The sequence below is a fragment of the Theropithecus gelada genome, chromosome 3 (assembly GCF_003255815.1).
Source record: "Theropithecus gelada isolate Dixy chromosome 3, Tgel_1.0, whole genome shotgun sequence".
In the NCBI taxonomy this organism is placed as follows: Eukaryota; Metazoa; Chordata; class Mammalia; order Primates; family Cercopithecidae; genus Theropithecus; species Theropithecus gelada.
In genome coordinates, this window is record NC_037670.1 from 167,701,752 (window position 1) to 167,725,145 (window position 23,394).

Below are 23,394 nucleotides of genomic sequence, written 5' to 3' on the forward strand. Positions count from 1 at the left end.
CGACATAATGTGGGCTCCATTCTCACAGAAGGAGTCCTTTCCACTGTGGGTCTTCCTATGTGGCTTACGCATGAGACAAGTGTAAGAAAGTGGCCATGTCGATAAGAAAATGAGCCAGCTCTTTGGTGCCAAGAAGTCTGATTTGGGGGTGCCAGCTATTTATAGGAATTGTCTAGAATTAAAATATCACCCTGCCTTGGGGGTTGTGGGGCAGCTGGGGATCTTGGGCATCTGCCGTATATTGCAACCACACCTGAAATTAAGAAGAACTCAATGATAATAAACATCTTTACATCACCCAGTGTCTTGAACTTACTTCCCCATTATGCAGAGCAGCTCAGGTCTTCCCTAGCTCTTCCACCTCATGATGGGTAGTGACTGCTAGGGAAGTCTTGATCATCCTAGCCCTCCAAGAAATGTTCTGAATAGCATTGCATCTTGAGCTCACTATAATTTGATCAAGCAAAGATGTTCTATGCCTGTGGTCTGAAACCTGCCACCACAGCTGGATTCTCTGCTTTCAGAGACCAGGGGAGCAGTGACTGAAGCTCAGACTACACACAGCACTTCAGACAGACAAATTAGGAGGGAAAAGAAAACTGAATCTGTAAACTCGGGAAAAACTGGTGTATCTTTTGAGGTCCCAGCCATTTTGAGAAACTCTGACACTGAAAAAATAAGGAAGAACAATCTAACTCCTCTCTCAAACGCTGCCATTCTAGCTGAGTGTTGATTTTTTCTTAGGAAAACAAACTTTGGGTCAACAAGGAAAGATCACGAGGTGGGAGGGTGAGTGGGTGATTCACCTCATGGATCTCCCTGGCAGCTCTTGTACTTCCTTGATCAATCTGTATATAAGAAGTGTGCTAGGCACCTGGGACACCACTTCTCGGGGACACATCGCCTTCTGTTTTCTCCAGCATGCGCTTGCTCCAGTTCCTGTTCAGGGCCAGCCCTGCCACCCTGCTCCTGGTTCTCTGCCTGCATTTGGGGGCCAACAAAGCTCAGGAAAACACGTGAGCCATGCCCTTCTCTTCCCCACAAAAAAAGCCTTGAAGGGAGGGCTCCTCTCCCAATCTGGAAATCTACATATCTCTTTCTGAGAATTTCTTTCAACTTCCCAGAACTCTAGTCCCAGGAGCTCCCATGGACCTCCTGCCAGGTTCCACTTCTGTCCTCTTAGGAAGCCCCACCAACTCCTCTCACATTTTTGCTGGGTGTTTCTGCATTGCCAGTGGAGATAAAGCTCCAAATGTACCTACAGGCTATAATTAGTAGTTAGTCTTCATCTAACATGCTGGTCCATATCTTATTCATAATTTATACCTTTGTTCAGATTTCTGCTCAGTGAACTTAACCTTCTCACACCTTGCCTCCTAGAAGAGAAGCATAACAGATCTGAGTTCCAACGGCAGCTTAGGGCAGCTTTGGCAGGACTGGCTAAAGGACCAGAGGTCCTGGCCCCTGCCCTGTGGTCTAAGATTGAGCTAGACTGGCAGCTTAGACATTCTTCTTAACCTGAAGTCTGAAGATGAATATGAGCACCTCTTGCTCTCATGGGTACTGGGACCTGAGAGCACAGGTTCGGAAGTCAACTTATTGAGAACACATGTGTGAAGGAAGCAGAAAAACTGGAGCAAGTAAAATAAAGTAGAAAATGGAGCCAGGGGTCTGGGAAAAAGCAGCGATACCCAATCTAGGGAGTTTTCTCTATAGCAGTAGGGTTTACAATGCTGGGTTTCTGAGTTGTGATCTTGGAGGTACTCTCTGTGGCATGGCCAGATATCCTGTCCTGGAGGAAACTGTTTTGACAAGCTGATGTAATGGAGGCAAGTGTCCCAAGAAACCCTGCGTGGGACAGGTTCAGATCCCACCCCCTCCCCACCAGATGACAGTCAACTTAGCCCTGAAGGGCAGCAAGGTATTCAAATAACCTATGCTAATTAGGGTTATCAACTATCCTGATTTGCCCAGGACTTTCCTGGTTGTAGCATTGAAACTCCGCCCTCCCCTGCCACCTCCACGGCCCATTCTAGAAAAGACCTCAGTCCTGGGTAAACTGAGATGGTTAGTCACTCAAGCTAAGCTGGTCATCCTATCTATCTGAAACTCATATACAAATGGGAGAGATTTTGAAGTTATTTAGGTATTTATACCCCTTTCCTGTGCACTGGGCACTATAGCAATTGGCACCCAAAAATAGAATCTCTCTGAAATCTAAGATGCTTTGCCCCAAGAAAATGGGGCTATGAGACACTGTGGGCTAAGAAACTCAATTCCCTTCTATCCCACACAATAACAAAGGTCCGTAGCCAAAAGTTTCTAGGAAAGAGAAAGTAACTCTCCTGGCCCTGAACCCAGTCCTCATTAACTGAAGAAGAATATCCGACTATTTTATTTGTCTCCATTTCCTTTCCCTTTCAGTTTGTGGTGTATGGTCTAAATGTAGAGTAGTATCTAAAGTTCCCAAACATGGCCATAAGTCCAAATTTCCTGAAGAGCTAAATAAATACAAATTCCTAAACCCTACCTAGGGACCAAAGAAGGAGGATCTTCAAAGATGCTCTTACAAATACCTCCAGTGCACTGAGATGTTTGCTGGGTTTTTTTTAAATGTTTATTATTTTTATTTTATTTTTCCATAAGTTACTGGGGTACAAGTGGTATTTGGTTACATGAGTAAGTTCTTTAGTGGTGATGTGTGAGATTTTGGTGCACCCATCACCTGAGCAGTATACACTGTACCATATTTGTAGTCTTTTATCCCTCACCACCCCTCTCCCACTCTTCCTTCCAAGTCCCCAAAGTCCATTGTATCATTCTTATGCCTTTGCGTCCTCATAGCTTGGTTCCCACATATCAGTGAGAACACACGATGTTTGGTTTTCCATTACTGAGTCAGTTCACTTAGAATAATAGTCTCCAATCTCGTACAGGCCACTGCAAATGCTGTTAATTCATTCCTTATTATGGCTGAGTAGTATTCCATCCTCTCTCTATATATATATAGTGGATAGACTGTATATATATATATGTATGTGTGTGTATATATATACACACCACAGTTTCTTTATCCACTCGTTGATTGATGGGCATTTGGGTTGGTTCTGCAATTTTATAACTGTGAATTGTGCTGCTATAAACATGCATATGCAAGTATCTTTTTTGAATAATGACTTATTTTCCTCTGGGTAGATACCCAGTAGTGGAATTGCTGGATCAAATGGTGGTTCTATTTTTAGTTCTTTAAGGAATGTTCACACTGTTTTCCATGGTGGTTGTAGTAGTTTACATCCCCACCAGCAGTGTAGAAGTGTTCCCTGATCACTGCATCCACACCAACATCTAGTGATTTTGATTTTTTGATTATGGCCATTCTTGCAGGAGTAAGGTGGCATCGCATTGTGGTTTTGATTTGCATTTCCCTGATCAAGAGGTTTGCTGGTTTAATGTGATTCTGTTCCTAGAAAATTTTCTCCTAATAATGACTTGAGCTCTCCTACTCAGTAGACAACCACCAGAGCCTACAGGATGTTATCAGGAAATGGCGTGTGGTATTGTACTTTTTTTCTTTTTAAAAACTTGTTTTTGGCCAATGGAAGGGAAGAAGATGCTCGTTGATTGATGGGCAGTTGGGCTGGTTCCATGATTTTGCAATTGTGAATTATGCTGCCATAAACATGCATGCGTAAATATCTTTTCTGAATAATGACTTCTTTTCCTCTGGTAGATACCCAGTAGTGGGATTGCTGGATCAAATGGTAGTTCTACTTTTAGTTCTTTAAGGAATCTTAAAGTAAGGTGTCCTAGTTGTTTTATTAAACAAAACTAAATCTGTGCGAAGTAACCAACCCAATCAACACACGAAAATTCCAGGGGATTCTGATGCTGAACAATTGATCCAAGCCCTGTAATTTCCCTCCCTTGCCCATCCGGTGCCCTTTCCCCTGTTCATGGCTCCCCCTCTCACTCAAAGATTGGTCTCTGATCTTGGTGTTCTGATTCTCTCTTCCCACAATCAGTCGGAGGATCATAATACAGAATTTTGAGATCCCCACAACAGCAAATCGAGATGAGGAAGTCACTGCAACGCTTCAAGTTAAAACAGAATTGAAAGAATGCATGGTGGTAAGTAGACGACTGGGGGCATGACTTCAAAAAAATAATTCAATTCCTTGATTATAAATATAATTTAATTAATCTCTCACTTTAATAATGTACAGTGTACTTAAGAAAACATTCTCATATATGTTATGCTACTTGAGACACAGAACAACTGTGGGAGCTTGGGACAGATGACTTCTCATTTTCCAGATGAAGAAATTCGAATCCAGAGAAGTCTAGGATAAATAAGAAAGAAAGGAAGAAGGAATAGGAAGTGAGAAAGAGGGAAAAAGAAAAAAAGTGTAAGAGCTAGTGGAGAACGGGTTAGAGTCCTTCCAAGGTCCTGAGCATGTTTAGTTTAGGATGGAGGGAGAGGAGAAAAGAAAGTGGCAACTCCACACCATAGATTGAGGTGGGTGGACAGAAGAGAACATGCAGGATGTGACTCCTCCTCTCCAATAAGCACTGAGTGACTCTACTATCCTCTTGACTTCTTCTGCTCCTTTGCTCTGGGTCGCCAGAAGTTGACTCTTGTTCCAGCCTCCCCATCCTGACAAGGAGCTCGTACTCATCTCCTCCTTTTCCCCAAGTTCAGAAGTCCAGTCTCTGAACAAGGTCAGAGGTTTTCAAATGGTAATGTGCCTAAAACCCACTCGGGGATCTTGTTAAAATGTAGAGTTTCATTTAGCAAGTCTGGGGAGAGATTAGAGCTTCTGGGCTTTTTTTTTTTTTTTTTTTTTTTTGAGACAGAGTCTCATTCTGATGCCCAGGCTGGAGTGCAGTGGCGCAATCTCGGCTCACTGCAACTTCTACCTCCCGGGGTCAAGCAATTCTTCTGCCTCAGCCTCCCAAGTAGCTGGGACTATAGGCGCATGCCACCACGCCCGGCTAATTTTTGTAATTTTAGTAGAGACGGGGTTTCACCATATTGGCCAGGGTGGTCTCGAACTCCTGATCTCGTGATCCACCCGCCTCAGCCTCCCAAAGTGCTGGGATTACAGGCGTGAGCCACCGTGCTTGGCTTCTGGGTTTTAACAGATGCCCAAGGCACACCAAGGCTATGCCCAAAAGACCACATTTTGAGCAGCTTGGGATTAGAGCATTATCCCTCCTGTCTAGCTGCCAAGGACCAGAAGTAAAAGAAACTTATGCAGTTATTAATCCACAGTGAATCTTCCCTGGGACACTGGTTGTGTGTCCTTTTCCTAGTCATTGACCTCAGGTGTCACAAGCATGCAAACTGCCCCCACTACCTTTGTTCTAGGGCCAAGACCCATGCATCCCCCATCTCCCCTACTCCCTCCCCAGACCCTTCGTGAAGGACACCCTCTATCAGGCAGCACAAGTATTTCCTTACAACATAAGTTTCCTAATTCAAACGAGACTTAAGGACAATGATTACATGGAAAATAACATTGAGAGCATGAAGACTGCTATTCAGTCAACTGCATTCTAGAAATATCCCCACACCTGTAAAGAAAAATTCCTGGTCAATGAGCAAAGAATATCACAGCTGCTTTGTCAAATTTTTCTATTTTCAGTCCAAGAATCTGAAACATGTACCCTAATTTGGGGTAGGAGTGAGGCTGAATCATAATTTTTCAACTTTGTATTTTGTTTATCACAAGCACAGGTGAGAATGAGAATAAGAACATGTACATAATGTGTACATAAAATTTTTGTGAAAATGGTGGTTTCTGGTGGTAATAGTTAATGGTAGTGGTAGGTATAATAAGATATGTTTGAATCAATAAAATGGCATGTGACATAATTTTGTGCTTTTGTGATTAATCAAAGTATGCTTTTAAGAACCATGCTAGTACTCTAAAATAAAGCAATCTTTTCAAAACCCACCTAAGCACAACTAAAAGGGTAAGAAATCCTTAGACTAACTGACTTTGCAAACTAGAAATAATTTATGGGAAAGAAAATTTTGTTAGTTCTAGTCAACAAATTTTTATTTTTGGCTTCATTTTTAAAAGTATGACTATTTCTAAATTTTTATTAAAATATATTTATGTAACTATAAAATTCTTACCACCTAATCCTCATTTTCTATCATTTATAATGTTTTTTGTAACTGGATTTTTGAAAAAGTTAGGCTCGTATTTATTTATTTTAGAATTAGCATAGTATATACCTACAATCGTATATTTGAATATAAAGATTGCATAATCCTTTAAAGCTGAAGGAAACTTGTGGCAAAACACAATGCTTAAACATTTTTGTGCTACAGGCCATTTTGTTGGTTTCATGAAGTCTATCAAACATTTATCAGAAAATTGCTTCTAAATGTATGAAATGCATTGGATTACAGAGAGAAACTACCACATTGAGTAACAGTGACTAACTTATACAAAACAAATTTGTGATGTAGTAACATATGTGTTCCTTTAGCCACACATTAGCTGGGAAAGCAATACACTTAAAATATAGAGGAGTTGAATTTTATTTTATGAACACATTATCTGTGTGATGAATGTTGTTGCTTAGCTTGAAGAAGTACATTAAATTGCACTGGTCTTTGGCAACACTTCCCACGTGCCATGCTGGGCATGCAATGGATTCTGATCTCTTGTATAAGTGGTGTAAATTCTGATTCATGAAGATATGTTGTTGCAAATGTAATAGCAAGGTAAACAAAGACGGGCACAGTGGCTCATGCCTGTAATCCCAGCACTTCAGGAGGCCAAAGTTGGCGAATCACCTGAGGTCAGGAGTTTGAGACCAGCTTGGTCAACATGGTGAAACCCCGTCTCTACTAAAAATACAAAAATTAGCCAGGCGTGGTGGCAGGTGCCTGTAATCCCAGCTACTCAGGAGGCTGAGGCAGAAGAATCGCTTGAACCTGGGAGGTGGAGGTTGCAGTGAGCCGCATTTGCGCCATTGCACTCCAGCCTGGGCAACAGAGTGAGACTCTGTCTCTTAAAAAAAAAACAAAAAAAAAAACAAAAAAAGACAAAAAAAACCAAAAAACACGAACAAGGCACGGCTAGGTTTCTCTAAAGAAACACTAGGATTCTCCAAGGCATTCTGAGTGAAACTCCAAGGGTGAGAACACCTGAATTTACTGTTTGGGGCTGAAAGGCTACTTGGTGCAGAGTTGCCAGGTAGCTGAGCAAGCTGCAGGAGATGGGCAGACTGGCCCTGGGCCTCAGTCATGACCATGAGCCAGTCTGATAACTGCCATACATTCAAGGTAGTGTATGCAAGCAATATTTCGAACCTCTGAATCTGTACAATGATATGTACATATCTATGCTTCTCCTTGTGATAAAATCACACATACTGCCAATGGCACTGTGGTTCCTTGACGACATTCATAACTGAAGGAATGCTGAATTTCAATTAGAGGTTAGTAATAAAGATGCATTTTTCCCCCGCCTGAGTTCACAGACTCACTGGGTGCTATCCACAGATCCCTCTGGTTCTATGGACCCCAGGATAAAACTGCTGTATTCAATGTTAACTGGACAAAATCTTCTGACTCCACTGAAATTTATATATACAATAATCTGGGTCTTGAATTGCAAAGCACTCAAGTTAAAAAGAAATTTACATTCAAGATGTCATTTGCTTATCTAACAGCCAAGTTGGTAGTTAATTGTTTCCATCTCACAACTGAGGAAAGTAAGAGTGAGAGGCCTAACTCTAATCACCAAAAGTCAACAAGTCAGAGAGGAGCAGAGCTGGGGCTTGGTCACAGCTCCGACAACAAGGCCTGACATCGGCTCCTACACCCAAGTGGCCAGGCTGCTGTCTCACCAGGTCTCAGAGTAAATGTGATTGCAGGTCGATTCCTGAAAGCTCTGGCTGGTGACTAAGGCAAGCGTGCTCCCCAGCTGGACAGCTACCCTGGATGAGCTCTCCTTGCCCTGTGGACTCACTTGCAACTCTATCTCCTCCTGAGCCTCTCCACACTGCTAAGGCAGGAGTTTGAGGGCGTTGGGAGGGAAAACCTTCTGACCTAGACTTTGGCTCCTGAAATGATACTACAACAGTAGACTCCCCCTTGCCCTGGGCCCACCTCCACCCCCACTCTTTTCCTCCAGCTTCTCCCTCTCTTATTTTTCCATCCTTTACCCATTCCCTAGAATAACAATGAATAACCCCTAGAATAACCCCTCCCACCTTCTCCTCACCAGGCTAAAGTTTACCTCACTAGTGACGTCCCTGTGGAAGGTGCATTTAACTACAAGTATACTCGCTGCCTATGTGACGATTATCCACATACCTACTACTGGGACTTTCATACGAACAGTAAGTACAGAAGTTGTCCAAGGAAGGAACTACCCACCAGCCACCAGGGAGGAGAAACTATAAACAGAAACATGACAGCAAAACCGAGCAGGACTAGGACCTCAGGGCAGAAGGACAGAGGGGAGGGAGGGAAGAGCATGGGGAGAGCAGATAGGGAAGGCATCTAGGTTCTAAGACAGAGGCACTGTGTGCAAAAAGTTGATACGGGAGACAAATTTGCAAAGGATTTGGGGAAACTGAACCCCAGGAGGCAGATGCCTGATAATGAGTAGAAAAGACAGGACATGGCTGGGGTGTCTGAGAGATGATCTCTGTCCCCGTCTTTTTCAGGAACTGTGCGAATTGCAGCCGTCGTTGATATTATTCGGGAATTAGGCATCTGCCCTAATGATGCTGCTGTAACCCCCATCAGTAAAAACCGGTTTTATACTATTAAAACCCTAGTGGTAGCATAATGGAAGTCCAGTCTGTTTGCCACATCCAGATGATTTCCTCTAAGGAGACCTGGCTGGAATTTCTGTTGTGGTCTATAAAATAAACTTCTTAACACGCTTCTCCATGTTCTGTTGTATCTCCAAAATCTGCCCCTGAAGAACCCCAGATTACCTGAAATTTCTAGAACATTTGTCTTTCAAAGAACCTTTACTGAGCAGATTGTACAGGTTCTCACTGCCCACTGGTATGAAGAGGGAGAGAAGAAGAAACTGGGAAGAGGAGCTATGCTCACAGAGAGGAAAAGCAGTGGTCCAAGTTCACGGTAGGGCGGCACCAAGCCTCCCTGTTGCTTGGCCTCTCTCCATCCCACTGCCCTCCAGCAATGGCTCAGATCCCAGAAGACAGGAGTCCTCTTGCGTGCAGCAGAGTCAGGATGGAGTCCGTGGCCCCCTAAATGAGCAGTAGCATTCTATGCTATTCTGTTGCTTGTTTTCAATGGATTGTGACACTCAGAGATATCAGGGTCCTGTGCAGCTCTGCCTGAGGAGCTTAGGCATAATAGAGGAGTAAAGGGGCAGAGGGAGCCCTGAGGGGCTTCATCCCAGAAGGCCAGCCCACGGAAGTGGAATATGAGCAAGGATCAGGTGCATAAAGTGGGCAGAGGGCATTCTGGTAGATAGAACAGCAGGAACCAAGAGCCCAAAGCATGAAATAGTGGCTTGTTCAGCACAGGTAAACACTTTCATATTGGGCAGGATTAAGTATACGTGGAAGAGTTAGAAGCAGATCTGGCAAGAGCACAGGAGCAAAATCAGGAGAGGCCAAGCGAATCTGGGCAAGAAAGTGGGACTATATCCCCTAGGCCAATGATCCTAAATGCGAATCAGAATCCAGGGCAGGGAAATGTAATCATTGGAAAAGATCATTTTTATATTAATTAGGATTGTAACATTGTGAAACAGTAGAGTTACCTGACCTCCCTCGCAGGACATGCAACAGGGGTGTGGCTCATCTGTTCAGCTGCTCAAACCTCTTAGAGGAGGAGGAGCACACAGATGGGCAGGTGCAGGAGCACAAGTGGGAGTGTGTTACAGTGCGCTCTTTTAGCCTTGCGGTCTATGGACAGCTTAAGTGTTAACCAGCTCAGTGGACCCTCTCTCTGCCTTTTTGCAAGGGCAGAGGGCTAGCGTGACAGCTTTCTGTATCCCAAGTTCTTGTCTAGCATCGCAGAAGAATCGGGTCACACATGAACTTTAAGGATGGTGAATGCGGGGTTTTATTGGGTGGTGGAGGTGGCTCTCAGTGGGATGGATGGGGAGCCGGCCAGGGGATAGAGTGGGAAGATGATCGTCCCCTGGAGGTTGGCTGTCCAGTGGTTGATTCTCCGTCCATCCCCAGCCGAACTCCTCCCTACGTTCAGACACTCCTTCCCTTCTCTCCTCTGCTGTGCTATTCTGCCATTCATCTGCTCATCTGCTCATCTCCTGCTGGAAATCCTGGGGTTCAGGGTTTATATGGGTACCGGATAGGGGCATGATGGGCCAAAAGGCAATTTCTTGGGCTCAAAAATAGGAATGTCTGTTCTCATTTAGGGCCGCAGGTTTCCAGGTTTGAGGGTGGGGCCCTTGCCAGGGAACCCCCCTCTTCTACCCAGTATTTCTCTGTGTCCTGTCCATATCAATTGATCATATGCTTAACACGCACCAAAAATGTGAATAATTTTATTTACATGCTTTATCACATGCCCCATTTAAAACAATAACAGACATTAAATATTTATTCACTCAATAAATATTTATTAAGTACCTACATGTGTCATTACCTGCTTTCAGCACTTGGTTTTACAGAAGTAAATCGGGAATTTTTATCCTGTTCTTAAAATGCTTATATTCTTCTTGGGAAATAGAAAATAAATATGTATATGTTATTCTTACCTTTATTTATGGGAAAACTGAGATGAGAGAAGGTAATTAATTTGCACATAGCCAGCAAGTGGCAGAGCCAAGATTCGAACCACACAGGTAGCCTGGAGAGACCATGCTCCTAACTTCTATACTACCCGCATGTACTCCCTGACAGTCTCCTTTAGGCCCCTGAAAAGCCTCTACCAGAGAGCATTTCAAAATTGCAAATTTTATTTCTTCTATAAATTATGTGAACACCTATATCCACCTTGATGTTTTGTTTTGTTCTTTTTTGGTTTCTTTTTTGAGACAGTGTCTCACTCTTTTACCCAGGCTGGAGTGCAGTGGTGTGATAACGGTTCACTGCAGCCACAACCTCCTAGGTTCAAGTGATCCTCACACCTCAGCCTCCAGAGTAGCTGAGACTACAGGTAAGCACTACCCCACCTGGCTAATTTTTTTTTTTTTTTTGAGACGGAGTCTCCCTCTGTCGCCCAGGCTGGAGTGCAGTGGCTTGATCTAGGCTCACTGCAAGCTCCGCCTCCCGGGTTCACGCCATTCTCCTGCCTCAGCCTCCCGAGTAGCTGGTACTACAGGTACCCGCCACCACGCCTGGCTAATTTTTTGTATTTTTAGTAGAGATGGGGTTTCACCATGTTAGCATGGATGGTCTCGATCTCCTGATCGGCCTCCCAAAATGGTGGGATTACAGGCGTGAGTCACCGTGCCCAGCCTTCTTTTTTTTTTTTTTTTTTTTTTTTTAGAAGAAAAAAGGAAAAACAAAAATTTAAAAAAAAAAAAAAACTAATAAAAAAAAACAAATTCAGCCAGGTATAGTGGCACACACTTGAAGTCTAGCTACTCAGGAGGCTGTGGAAAACAAAAAACAAAACAAAACAAAACAAAAACAATAACAACCACCACCAGCTTGGGCACTTTGACTCTTCCTTGTTCCAAATAAGAGACTATGCCTGTCATGGCTGCCTGGTCAATACATTTTCATCCTTTTAGAATAACATGTAAAGCCTTAAAATTCTCCGCAAATGTAACAGTTGCCCAATAAATGCTTTGTCTCATTATGTGAATTAATTAAGGCTGAGAAATGCAACATAATGAGTGGAAGGTTAAATTTTATAAGGTTGATAGTCCTGCTACGGAATTGGTAACAGCTAGTTTCACCCTGTATTACCATTTGCTTCCTATAGCTCTCAGCCAGACATTTTCCATTTCAGGGGAAAGTTTACTGAGTGGGTGTGACAGGGAATATTTATGAAATAAATCAAATTTTTCAAAAGTAACTCCTATGATAAAATGTGTTTACATTTGTTGGGAGCAACATGAAATAGCATCTGTATATGGAGAGGTCTGGAAAGAAGACGACTGAGGAGTTTACGATAAACAAAAAACAATGTCAGTGCCGGGCATGGTGACTCACACCTGTAATCCCAGCACTTTGGGAGGCCGAGGTGGGAGGATCACTTTAGGTCAGGAGTTCGAGACCAGCCTGGCCAACATAGTGAAGCCCTGTCTCTACTAAAAATACAAAAATTAGCCAGGCGTGGTGGCACACACCTGTAGTCCTGACTACTTGGGAGGCTGAGGCAGGAGAATTGCTTGAACCCAGGAGACAGAGGTTGCAGGGAGCCAAGATCACACCACTGCATTCCAGCCTGGGCTGTAGAGTGATCTTCTGTCTCAAAAAAAAAAAAAAAAAAAAAAAAAAACACTAAAAATACAGGAAAAAAGAAAACAAATAAAAAACCTCAAATATAAAACGGTTACTAGGAGAGAGAAAACCTTAATTTTTATTCATCCAAGACATAAAAGTGATAGAGATGGAGCAAGAAATGTTGAATAAATCAATGACTACTATAGAGTCATAAGGAGAGATAACTAGTGATGACTTTCATTTCTGGGTGAATGCTCAATGACCAGAGAAATAGATATATGGGAAACTTCTGGAAGGATTTGTAAGAAATTAATTACTGTGATCATCTGTTAGAATTAAGGCATAGATGACTTCATAGTCCTCTATACATTATTTCATTATTTGATTTTATAAAAAATAAAGTTAACCCAAAAATTAATGAAAAATGCTAAAACTGAAAAATATGATAACTGCAATTAAGAACCCAATAAACAGTTTTAATAGCAACTCTGACAAAGAAAATTACATTTAACACATCATATCATGTGCACCATTTTATTTTCAAATGGTCGCAATAAGACTGATAGCTGACTTGAAAAACAGAAACAATGTGAGCCAGAAAAAAATAGGATGATATCCTGAAAGTGTTGGAAAAAAACCTGCTAATCTAGAGTTTATGTCAGTGAAAATACAGATAAAAATGTCTTTAAATATTAAGAACCTTCAAGAAAATTCTGTACTTAAATTATTTAGTTTAACTTATACAATATTTGAACTCATTAGTTTTCACATTTTTTTCTTCATTCCTTGCATAATTTATAAGAATGTAGTTTACGAGTATTTAAAAGTCTTAAATCTTACAGATGTTGTGAACGTATTAAAACAGGCCAAATAATTAACAATCTTATTTGAAACAATAAAATTGATCACTTCCATATTAGTAAGCTTTATTTAAAGAATATTGAAATATTGCTTTGAATCAGTTATTTCTGTCTTGGAACAAATTTCTAAAACCAACTTGAGAGGCCACAGCCAAAAGTCTAACTGAAAGCAAAAAAAAATCACCTGAGCATACAAGAAGATACTTGACTTCGCTCTTAATCAGAACTGTGAAAATCTAAACTATACTGAAATGTTTTTCACCTAATTGAAAAAAGACACATAAAAATAATAATGTTTTCTGTTGCTGAGACTGTGGGAAAATAGGTCTTTCAAACGTTTCTCATAGGTGTGCAAAACTAGTATAACACTGCAAAGACTGATCTGGCAAAACCCATCAAATATGCAAGTATATTTCTCCTTAGTCCAGCAATTCTAATTCTGGGAATTTATCCTACAGATAAACCTACAAGCATACAAAATTATTTATGAAAAAGATTATTCATTACAGCTTATTTGCAATTGTAAAAGTTTAGAAAGAGTTAGTGTCTACCAATAAAAAAAAACTGCTTAAATTAATTCTGGTTCATATACACAACTGAATAAATACAGAGGGCTTTAAAAAGATTGAAGGCACTCTGATGTACTAAATTGAAAGTTCTTCAATCACAGTGTTAAATGAAACTAGTGAGTCATAGAACATTATATGATAAATTTTGTGATGGAAATTAAAGAGCATAATAGTATTTACTGTATAACTGTACACTGATGTAAAGAAACACTAGGTCGGGCGCAGTGGCTCACGCCTGTAATCCCAGCACTTTGGGAGGTTGAGGAGAGTGGATCACCAGGTCAGGAGTTTGAGACCAGCCTGGCCAAAACGGTGAAACCCTGTCTCTACTAAAAAAACAAAAATTAGCCAGGCGTGGTGTCAGGCACACCACTGCACTCCAGCCCAGGCGACCGAGCATGACTCCATCTCAAAAATAATAATAATAATATTTTTGAATAAGTAATAAATGAATGGAAGGAAGGGAGGGAGGAAAGGAGAAGAGAAATTAGTTTAATGAGTTTGAAAAACATAGGGATGAATAGCAGAGTAATCCAAGTAAGAAATGCGTCCCCCTTGGAAGATTCTCCGTAACAAGGAGAAAGTGGTGGCTTACATGTCTTCCTGAGCTATGCTGGTCCCCAGCCTCAGGGCAGAGAACCAGGAGGAGGGCAACAAGACTGCATAGCACCTGGTATTTGGGAGCTGGCCCTCTCAATGCATGGTGAATCTTGTAGAAAATTCAAAATGAATGGATGGAAGCAGACCTCCTTGGTCTTGCTGTCACCTTAAGGCATCTCAAGGTCCTTGTTAGTTTCAGCACTCTAGTTCTCTGGAAGGACTCTACAGGGGTAAGAGCACAGCTTTCCCAACTCATCCACTCTTGGACTTCACCTCGCCATCTGATATGGTTCTCCCACTTGGATGTTAGGTGGGCAATTCCATGGGTTCTCTAGTCATCTTAGCATTCTAAGACGTTCTTAAGACCATATCTTCTCCTGCAGATGACTGGAGATGATCACAGGGTCCTTCAAAGATGGAGTCTGACATCTGCCCCCACATCTGAATTTCCTGCAAGAGGAAGAAGCAGGCTGAGCAGTAACCAAAGCTAGCAAAATAGAGACCTGGGACCTTTCTAGGGAGCTTCAGGATTGCAGCTCCTACACATATAATTTAAACCCAAGCCCCCCTAGAGGGGCCAATACACAGAAAGGTCTTGCTTACTGACAGTATCTTAAGAAATATATACCAAAAATATCTAGTCTCCCCTTTTCTCATCTGATTTTTTCATATTTCTGAGGCTTGAATTCTCATGAAACATACTCTATACCCTATAGAGGGCTATCATTTCTTACAGAAGACTCATTGTACCTGAAGATGCAAACCAGCCGGGGCTGAGTAGGAACATTAGTGTCAAGTCATTCATTCAACTAGGGTAAATTTTAGAGTAGAAGTAACTGGCATTGGTAGAAAGATAAGACACCATGTCATCTAGAGGACAAAAAGATAAGAACATGCATTTCATAGATCCTACAGACCCAGAGCAAGGATTGGGAAATAGAAGTGAAAAAGATCTTGTTTACAAAAGTTAAGGCAGAATCCATTCTGCTGTTCCAGGAAGGTTCTAATCTGATATAGGCAAACAAGTGAAAACAACTGAACTAATTCTTTCCTCACTCCATTCCAATTTAAAATTTCAGCTGAATGTTGACATTTCTCCAAGAAAAAAAATCATGGTGGTAATTAGGGGAGTTTCAAGGTCTGATGATTTTGGCTGAGTGGCCTGCCCAAATGTCACAATGTCCTCTTGCTGTAGTCATGAAGCATAATTTGGGTGCCTGGGTGCACAGTTCTCTGGGCATCAAATTTCTCCAGCATGCATGCTTTTCAGATTCTGTTCAAGCCCTGTCTTGTTGCCCTGCTCCTGGTTCTCTGCCTGAGGCTGGGGACCAGCATAGCTCAGGAAGACATGTAAGCCACCACTTTCTCCTTGTTGCAGAAAATCTTCCAAGGGGGACACATCTCCCAACCCAGAAATCAATATTGTGCCCCTAGGGATTATTTTACCACTCCAAAGGGGACACATTCTGGGCATTCTCACTGTTATGTGTCTCTTAGTCTCCCTCTTTTCCTATTCAGACCCTATTGTGGGGATTACTGCATTCATATCTTATTACTACTTGTATTTTAATTCATTTTTCTATCCTGAGTTTATTATTGGCATCCTTTTCTCCTAAATGAGAAGCATGGACAGAAGCTTAATCAATAGCTGTGGGATAAGCTTTGGATAAGATGCCTGAGCTGCAAGAGAAGGGCCATGGCCCTGGTCTTTACTGGGGTTACACAGTTGTGCTGACCACTAACTCATACAATTGGTTTCACTGGAAACAGTGCTCTCTATCTCATTAAGATCTGTGTCATACACTGTGGCTGGGACTTACAAGACCTGAGCAGGTTTCTCTAAGTAAGGAAAGAGTAGAAACATGCTCCTGGACTCCACCTTTTCCTGGGTTTGTTCCTAAATGCAAGGTCTCCTTGCATAAATGTGACAAAGCTGGTCTCCAGGTCTATAATGATCTGCCAAAAAGGAGGAAAAGAAATGACAGATTCCAGTTCCTTAAGTGGAGAGGAGAACACTGAAAGAGGACTATGTCCTTTGACAAGAGCAAAGTACTAAGATCCAGAAAGAAGCCAGCAGGTCCTTAGGAGACATGGACATGTAGCAGACAGAATGCGGAGACAGGAGTATCTAGCAGATGGAAATGGAGCCATGGAGATTTTGGTGAAGAAGGGGTTCTTGCCATGCCTGGATGATTCTCTAAGGAGAAGAGAGGCAAAGAGGATGTGGAGTAACACAAAACGCATGTGTGTTGGGTTTAGGGTGACTAAACCTCTACTCAGTTTCCCCTCTACTTAGTGAGTTGGACAAAGTTGAACTATGTTGACCATCATGTTAAACTTTAATTCATTGGTGTGATATGTTTCTCAGACTCATAGAATTTCTTATCCTTCTACTAGTTATACCAGTACAATAAAATGAACTTTCATGGATTTGGAGATGATTCCATAAGAAAAATCGAAAGGAGAATCTCAGGCTAAAGTAGACCATGCAACCAAATCACCTCCTGCTTCAAACAACATGGTGGAGATTCAACTGAGTATCCATGATGAAGGAAAAGCAGTCCCTCAGTCTGGCTTCCTGCCTTCATCTGTCCACAGGAATATGACCTCTTTTCCTCTGGCCTCCATTTCCCTTCCTATCAGATAGGGGCATCTTGACTGGACACACGGAGCCCACAGGCACACATCATGCATAGAGGATCCTTATGAGTGACAACATTGACTTATGGGCCCCCTCACTCCCTGCACCCCACTGTTCCCTCTGTCCTCCTGTTTCCATCCTCCCTCCCAGGACACCCCTGTCCTTACACTTTCCCTGACTTTGGGTTTCTCCTTCTTTTGGCACATCCAGACAGAACAAATTTTTTCTGAGCATGACAATGCCTGAATCTGTGAAGCCAGAGGAAATATTTTTACTAACACTCATGGTTACAAATAACAGTAGATATAAATACGTGGAGGTAAGTGAAGAATTGGAGGGAAGGTTGGTGGGAAAGAGAAGAGAAACAACACAATAAAGAAGTTGGTCATCATCATTGATTGTATGTGAAACAGTTTAACATCTTGCCAAATGTTTCACCTACACCTGCTTTTGTGTACATTAGCCTTGAACGTCAGAACAACTCTGTCAGGAATGTACGTGTTAGCAATTCCATTTTGAAGTTGAAGAAATTGTGTTATGAAAAAGATGAATGAATGGAGGCTTTTAACCCCAGGGTCAGGACTCTTTTAATTCATGAGGGAAGGGTAGGAGTGGAGCGATTAGGAAGAGGAAAAAAAAGAAATGAAAGGAAAGCAATCCAAATGGGGATGAAAACAAAGATGGACAGAGAAACACAAATCAAAACTACCATGTGATACCGTCTTACACTAGTCAGAATGGCTACTACTAAAAAGTCAAAAAATAACAGATGCTGGTGAAGTTGAAAAGAAAAGGGAATGCTTTATACACTTTTCATGGGAATATAAATTGGTTCAACCACTTTGAAAAGCAGTTTGAAGATTTCTCAAAAAACTTAATATTGAGCCACCATTCAACCCAGCAATCCCATTACTGGGTACATACCCAAAGGAAAATAGACCATTATACCAAATGGTCACTTGGTATGTTCATTAGCATGCTATTCATGATATTGAAGACATGGAATCAACTAAGCGCCTATTGATGGTGGGTTGGATAAAGAAAATGTGGCACATAGACACCATGGAATACTATGCAGCCATAAAAAATAAAATCATTTTCTTTGCTGCAGTGTGGATGGAGCTGGAGACCATAATTCTAAGCAAATTAAGTAAGAACAGAAAACCAAATATTGCCTGTTCTCACTTATAAGTGGTAGCTAAACATTGAGCACCCACGGACATAAACAAGAAAACAGACAATGTAGACTACTAGAGGAGGGAGGGCGAAAGGGAGGAATGGGTCAAAAAATCTACCTATTGGGTACTATGCTCACTACCTGGATGCAAAATACCCATGTAACGAATCGGCTCATGTACCCCCTGTATCTAAAATAAAAGTTTAAAAAAGAAAAAAAAAAGATGGATTAGACTGAGTGACAATGCTCAGAGACTTCTATTGGAACCGTGTTCCCACCCACCCCTACCCACCCCAACCAGCCTATGCAGTGATGAGGATGAACCTAGGAGACGCTGCTCAACAGGCTGTGGCAGATGTAACAGAAGCTTTAGGGATGTGGTCATTGTGATCTCTCTCAAAATTGAGAGACTTACCATCAGACAAGAACTGGCTTTATATATATATACATATATACACTTTATGTTCTGGGGTACATATGCAGAATGTGCAGTTTTGTTACCTAGGTATACACACACCATGGTGGTTTGCTGCACCCATCAACCCGTCATCTACATTAGGTATTTCTCCTCATGCTGTCCATCCCTTAGCCTTCCTCCCCACGACAGGCCCCAGTGTGTGATGTTCCCTCTCTGTGTCCATGTGTTCTCATTGTTCAATTCCCACTTATGAGTAAGAACATGCGGTGTTTGGTTTTCTGTTCTTGTGTTAGTTTGCTGAGAATGATGGTTTCCAACTTCATCCATGTTCCTGCAAAGGACATGAACTCATCCTTTTTTATGGCTGCATAGTATTCCATGGTATATATGTGCCACATTTTCTTTAACCAGTCTGTCATTGATGGACATTTGCGTTGGCTCCAAGTCTATTGTGAACAGTGCCACAATAAACATACATGTACATGTGTCTTTATAGTAGAATGATTTATATTCTTTTGGGTATATAGCCAGTAATGGGATTGCTGGGTCAAATGGTATTTCTAGTTCTAGATCCTTGAGGAATTGCCACACTGTCTTCCACAATGGTTGAACTAATTTACATTCCCAACAACACTGTACAACCATTCCTATTTTTCTGCATCCCCTCCAGCATCTGTTGTTTCCTGACCTTTTAATGATCACCATTCTAACTGGCAAGTGATGGTATCTCATTGTGGTTTTGATCTGCATTTCTTTAATGACCAGTGATGATGAGCTTTTTTTCATGTTTGTTGGCTGCATAAATGTCTTCTTTTGAGAAGTGTCTGTTCATCTCCTTTGCCCACTTTTTGATGGGGCTGTTTGTTTTTTTCTTGTAAATTTGTTTAAGTTCTTTGTAGATTCTGGATATTAGTCCTTTATCAGATAGATAGATTGCAAAACTTTTTTCTCATTCTGTAGGTTGCCTAAGAACTGACTTTTTTGAAGCCATGACCTCCATTTCCTTTCCCTGCTCTCTTCACTGAGCATTCAGAACCCCTAAACCCTCCTGCTTTGCCATCTTTAATACCAATCCCCAGTTCCTTCAAGGTTTCTTTAGGCTTTTTGGAAAGCAGATGCAAACAGATGGGAAAATTGCAGAGTTACCAAGAACCCCAAGGGAAATACAAATAGTACCTAACATTTATGACATTTATTGAAATATGGTGACCGTAGAAATGCCTCTGAGAAGCCCCTTCTCCATAGGTCTTCCTTGGTACTGTCTCAGTACCAAACATCAGATATTTTTTCTTCCCAGGTCTGGCCTCAGCAGATTTCTTCTTCCATCTTCAGAAATTCAGTCAGTGTTTAACTAAAAGTTTTATAATTTGATTGGTGGAAAAAAAACAGGTGCTAAATACTACTCAGTCAAATGCTTTCAGAATCCAAGTGTGTTTATTTGCACAATAACATGGTACTTTACATCCTGAAAGCTCTATCATTCGCAAAGCACTCACGAGCTCATACAAAGGAGACAGGTGAGTATCCATGCTTCCATTTCACAAATGTCATGCCACAAAGCAGGAAAGCAGGACAGGTGAGATGATAAACTTTGTTTCTGTTTGTTTGGTGTGTTTTGTTTTTGTTTCTGTTTATTCACCACACCAGAGTAAACAAACTAATGCCTCCAGTCTCCATATAACTCCCTCTTGGTTCAGTGAGGAGTTAATTAAAATCATTTCCTACTAACTCCAATTTGGAGAACCTCAGCTCTAGGCTGGATGAAAGGCAACTGATGCCTAAATGCAGTCCAACACTGGTGCCCCATTAGTGCTTCAAGTGCTGAAATAAAGAGTCCATTTCTAGTCAGCTGATGAGTTAAATACTAGCCGGACCCAGACAGGTGTGTTTACTCCTGCTTCTTGAAACAGAAGCAAATGTGACATGTGACTTCCTTAAACCAAATGTTTAAATTTGAGTTGCTTGCCATGCCAAATAAAACATTGCTGGCTGGGTGTGGTGGCTTACACGTGTAATCCCAGCACTTTGGAAGGTCGAGGCAGGAGGATTGCTTCAGCCCAGGAATTCAAGACCAGCCTGGGCAACATGATGAAACTCTATCTCTACAAAAAGTTTTTAAAATTGGTTGGGTGTAGTGGCATGCACCTATGGTCCCAACTACAGTGGGGGCTGAGGTGGGAGGATTGCTTGAGCCCTCGAGGTCAAGGCTGCAGTGAGCAGTAATCACGCCACTGCACTCTAGCCTAGGTGACAGAGGGAGACCCAGGCTCAGAAAAAAAAAAAGGGGCGGGGGGCGGAAATACCATTTTTAACAATGCAGATAGGCCGGGCGTGGTGTCTCATGCCTGTAATCCCAGCACTTTGGGAGGCCAAGGCAGGAGGACCACCTGGCCAACTTGGTTAAGCCCTATCTTTACTAAAAAAAAACACAAAAATTAGCTGGACGTGGTGGTGGGCATCTGTAATCCCAGCTACTTGGGAGGCCAAGGTAGAAGAATTGCTTGAACCCAGGAAGTAGAGGTTGTGGTAAGCCGAGATCGTGGTATTGCACTCCAGCCTGGGCAACAAGAGTGAAACCCATCTCAAAAAAAAAAAAAAAAAAAAAGGGAAAAGCAAACAAACAAATAAACAGAAGAAAAAAACAACAATTCAGATAAAGTTGAACATGGTATATAATGACAATTTTTTTTAAGTTGCCTATAATCAATTGTAGCACTGAATGTATAAAGGATATAACAGCTGGGGGGTAGTCCCTGAGTGCCCCCTTCACCTGGGCCTAATGCTTAACCCAGGGCTGCCTCAGCCAGATCTATACTCTCTCTAACCCTTCTCCCCATTCTTCTCCTCAGATTAAAACCAGTATTGAGGCCAATCCAAGCATTAGCTGCTCTTACAGTCATTTCATTTACACTGTGTGTGTGGCAGACAAAAGTTCTACTGGGATCTAACAACCTCTGTTCAGTAAGTGAGGACACTTCCTGCCTGAACATAAGTATCCAGATCAGGGGCACTGCTAGGAGAGGTCACAATAAAAAGGGAAAAGCAGGAGGTGGCAGAAAGCAAAGGAGTGGAGTATTACAATAAGAGTGAGAAATAAGACAGGCAGGCAGTGTGGGCAGGGGCTCAACGTGAGGGCAGGGAGAATGGGCAGCAACTGCTGTGCCTTGTATATAAGACTGAGCAGTGGGAGCTGAGTTCCAGAGGCAGTGAAAGAGGGGATAAGGTGTGCGGTGGGTGGAGCCTAAGCGAGAAGACCAGAAGTGAAGTGGCGTGGAGCCCAGTGGTCTATCACTGTTCTGATCCCTCTCCCCGGAAGATATAACCATAGACGAGATGCTGAAGTTATGTTAGATGAAGATATGGGTGATCCTAATGAGGAACTGGACAAGACAACCGTTACTACACATTCGTGGACAGCACTGACTTCCCACCCCTAGAAGGTCTCCTTTTTAGGAGAACCATCCCTGAGTTTGAGGGTATCTGGGTGGATGGTAACATAAACTTCCTGCAACTTCTCAGCATCCCCTCTGTGTCTTTTCCCCAAAAACTTACTACTGTAACTGCCCAGCTATCCCAAGAATGCTTAAAGCACTGGTCTTAACAAGAGACTTTCACAGATATGATATAAGACACATGTATTCCATAGTGAATAGGAGAGAGAGAAGGCAGAGAAGGCAGCAATTATTCTCACCATTTGACACAGAAGGGAAAACGGCCAGAGAAAGTATAATCAACAGTCTCCAGAGGTACATAGCAAATTAAGGGTGGAGGTGAGAAAGATTCCAAGTTTCCCTATCATGTTAGTCCAACTATATCCAGCTGCCCCTTCCAGTGACCTGAAAGGTCAACTACTCAGAAGTCCTAAAATGATTATACCCACTCCTTTGTAACTGGTGGCAAAAGAAAAGAAAATAGACTCACTGAATTTCAGGTGTACTGGGTTCCTAATCATGACACACTCCTCCCTGTGTTCACGCCCTCGTCTTTCCTCATAGTAAAGCAAAACTCAGAAAGCTAGATAACGCCAAGTGTCATCAGAGAATGAGGAGATAGGGGAACCATTAAGCACTGCTACTGGGAACATATAAATAGGGGCAGCCATTTGGAGAACAATTCTGGCATTTCTTAATCAAATTAATTATGTACAGACCCTTTGACCCAGCACCTCCACAACTGAGAATGATGGTAAGAGAGACCATTTCCAACCCTGGATTTCTAGGCCAGTACAGGTTAGCTATCAAGAACACAGAAACATTTAATAACCATTGTTTCAAACTATGTGTCACATCTTGAAAGACATCACCATAACCCTAAAGGGTGTGACCGCCAAGTGGTCTCCTTAGCCACTTATTTATGAGATTTTTCCAGCATGCTATAAGGCCAGCGGTTTCCTGATGATAGAGTTATGAAAAAAACCATAGATTCCTTGATTATGTGTCCATTGCAGTAATTCTATAATTTAAGAAAAAGGTTATCTTGGTCCATAAAGATGTTACATGGGATCCCATGTCTAGAAACCAGATATTCTGTGGGCCTTCAGATAGTGGAGTTTTCCAAAATACTGTAGGCAGGAGAGATACATCTATAGCTAGAATATATATCATTCTCAGTAAAGATAAACTGCTGCCCCTTCTAAGGTCAAAGAGATTCAATATAATCATTGTTTTGTTAAATTGTTCGTTCATCTCCTTGAGAGACAGTATCCTACTGAGGTCTCAGCCTTAATCTCTGTTGCTGAAGGGTCGGCAGCAGTAATA

General features: G+C 42.0%; 1 protein-coding gene across 1 annotated transcript; it reads left to right on the forward strand.

The window, feature by feature from the left end:
* Positions 1–887: 887 nt before the first annotated feature.
* Positions 888–8,923, forward strand: PIP (prolactin induced protein). Its single transcript, XM_025379788.1, has 4 exons — positions 888–1,016; positions 4,023–4,128; positions 8,250–8,364; positions 8,695–8,923. Exons 1-4 carry the CDS (start codon positions 922–924, stop codon positions 8,817–8,819), a joined length of 441 nt encoding a protein of 146 aa, XP_025235573.1. The 5' UTR covers positions 888–921; the 3' UTR covers positions 8,820–8,923.
* The last annotated feature ends 14,471 nt before the right edge of the window (positions 8,924–23,394 follow it).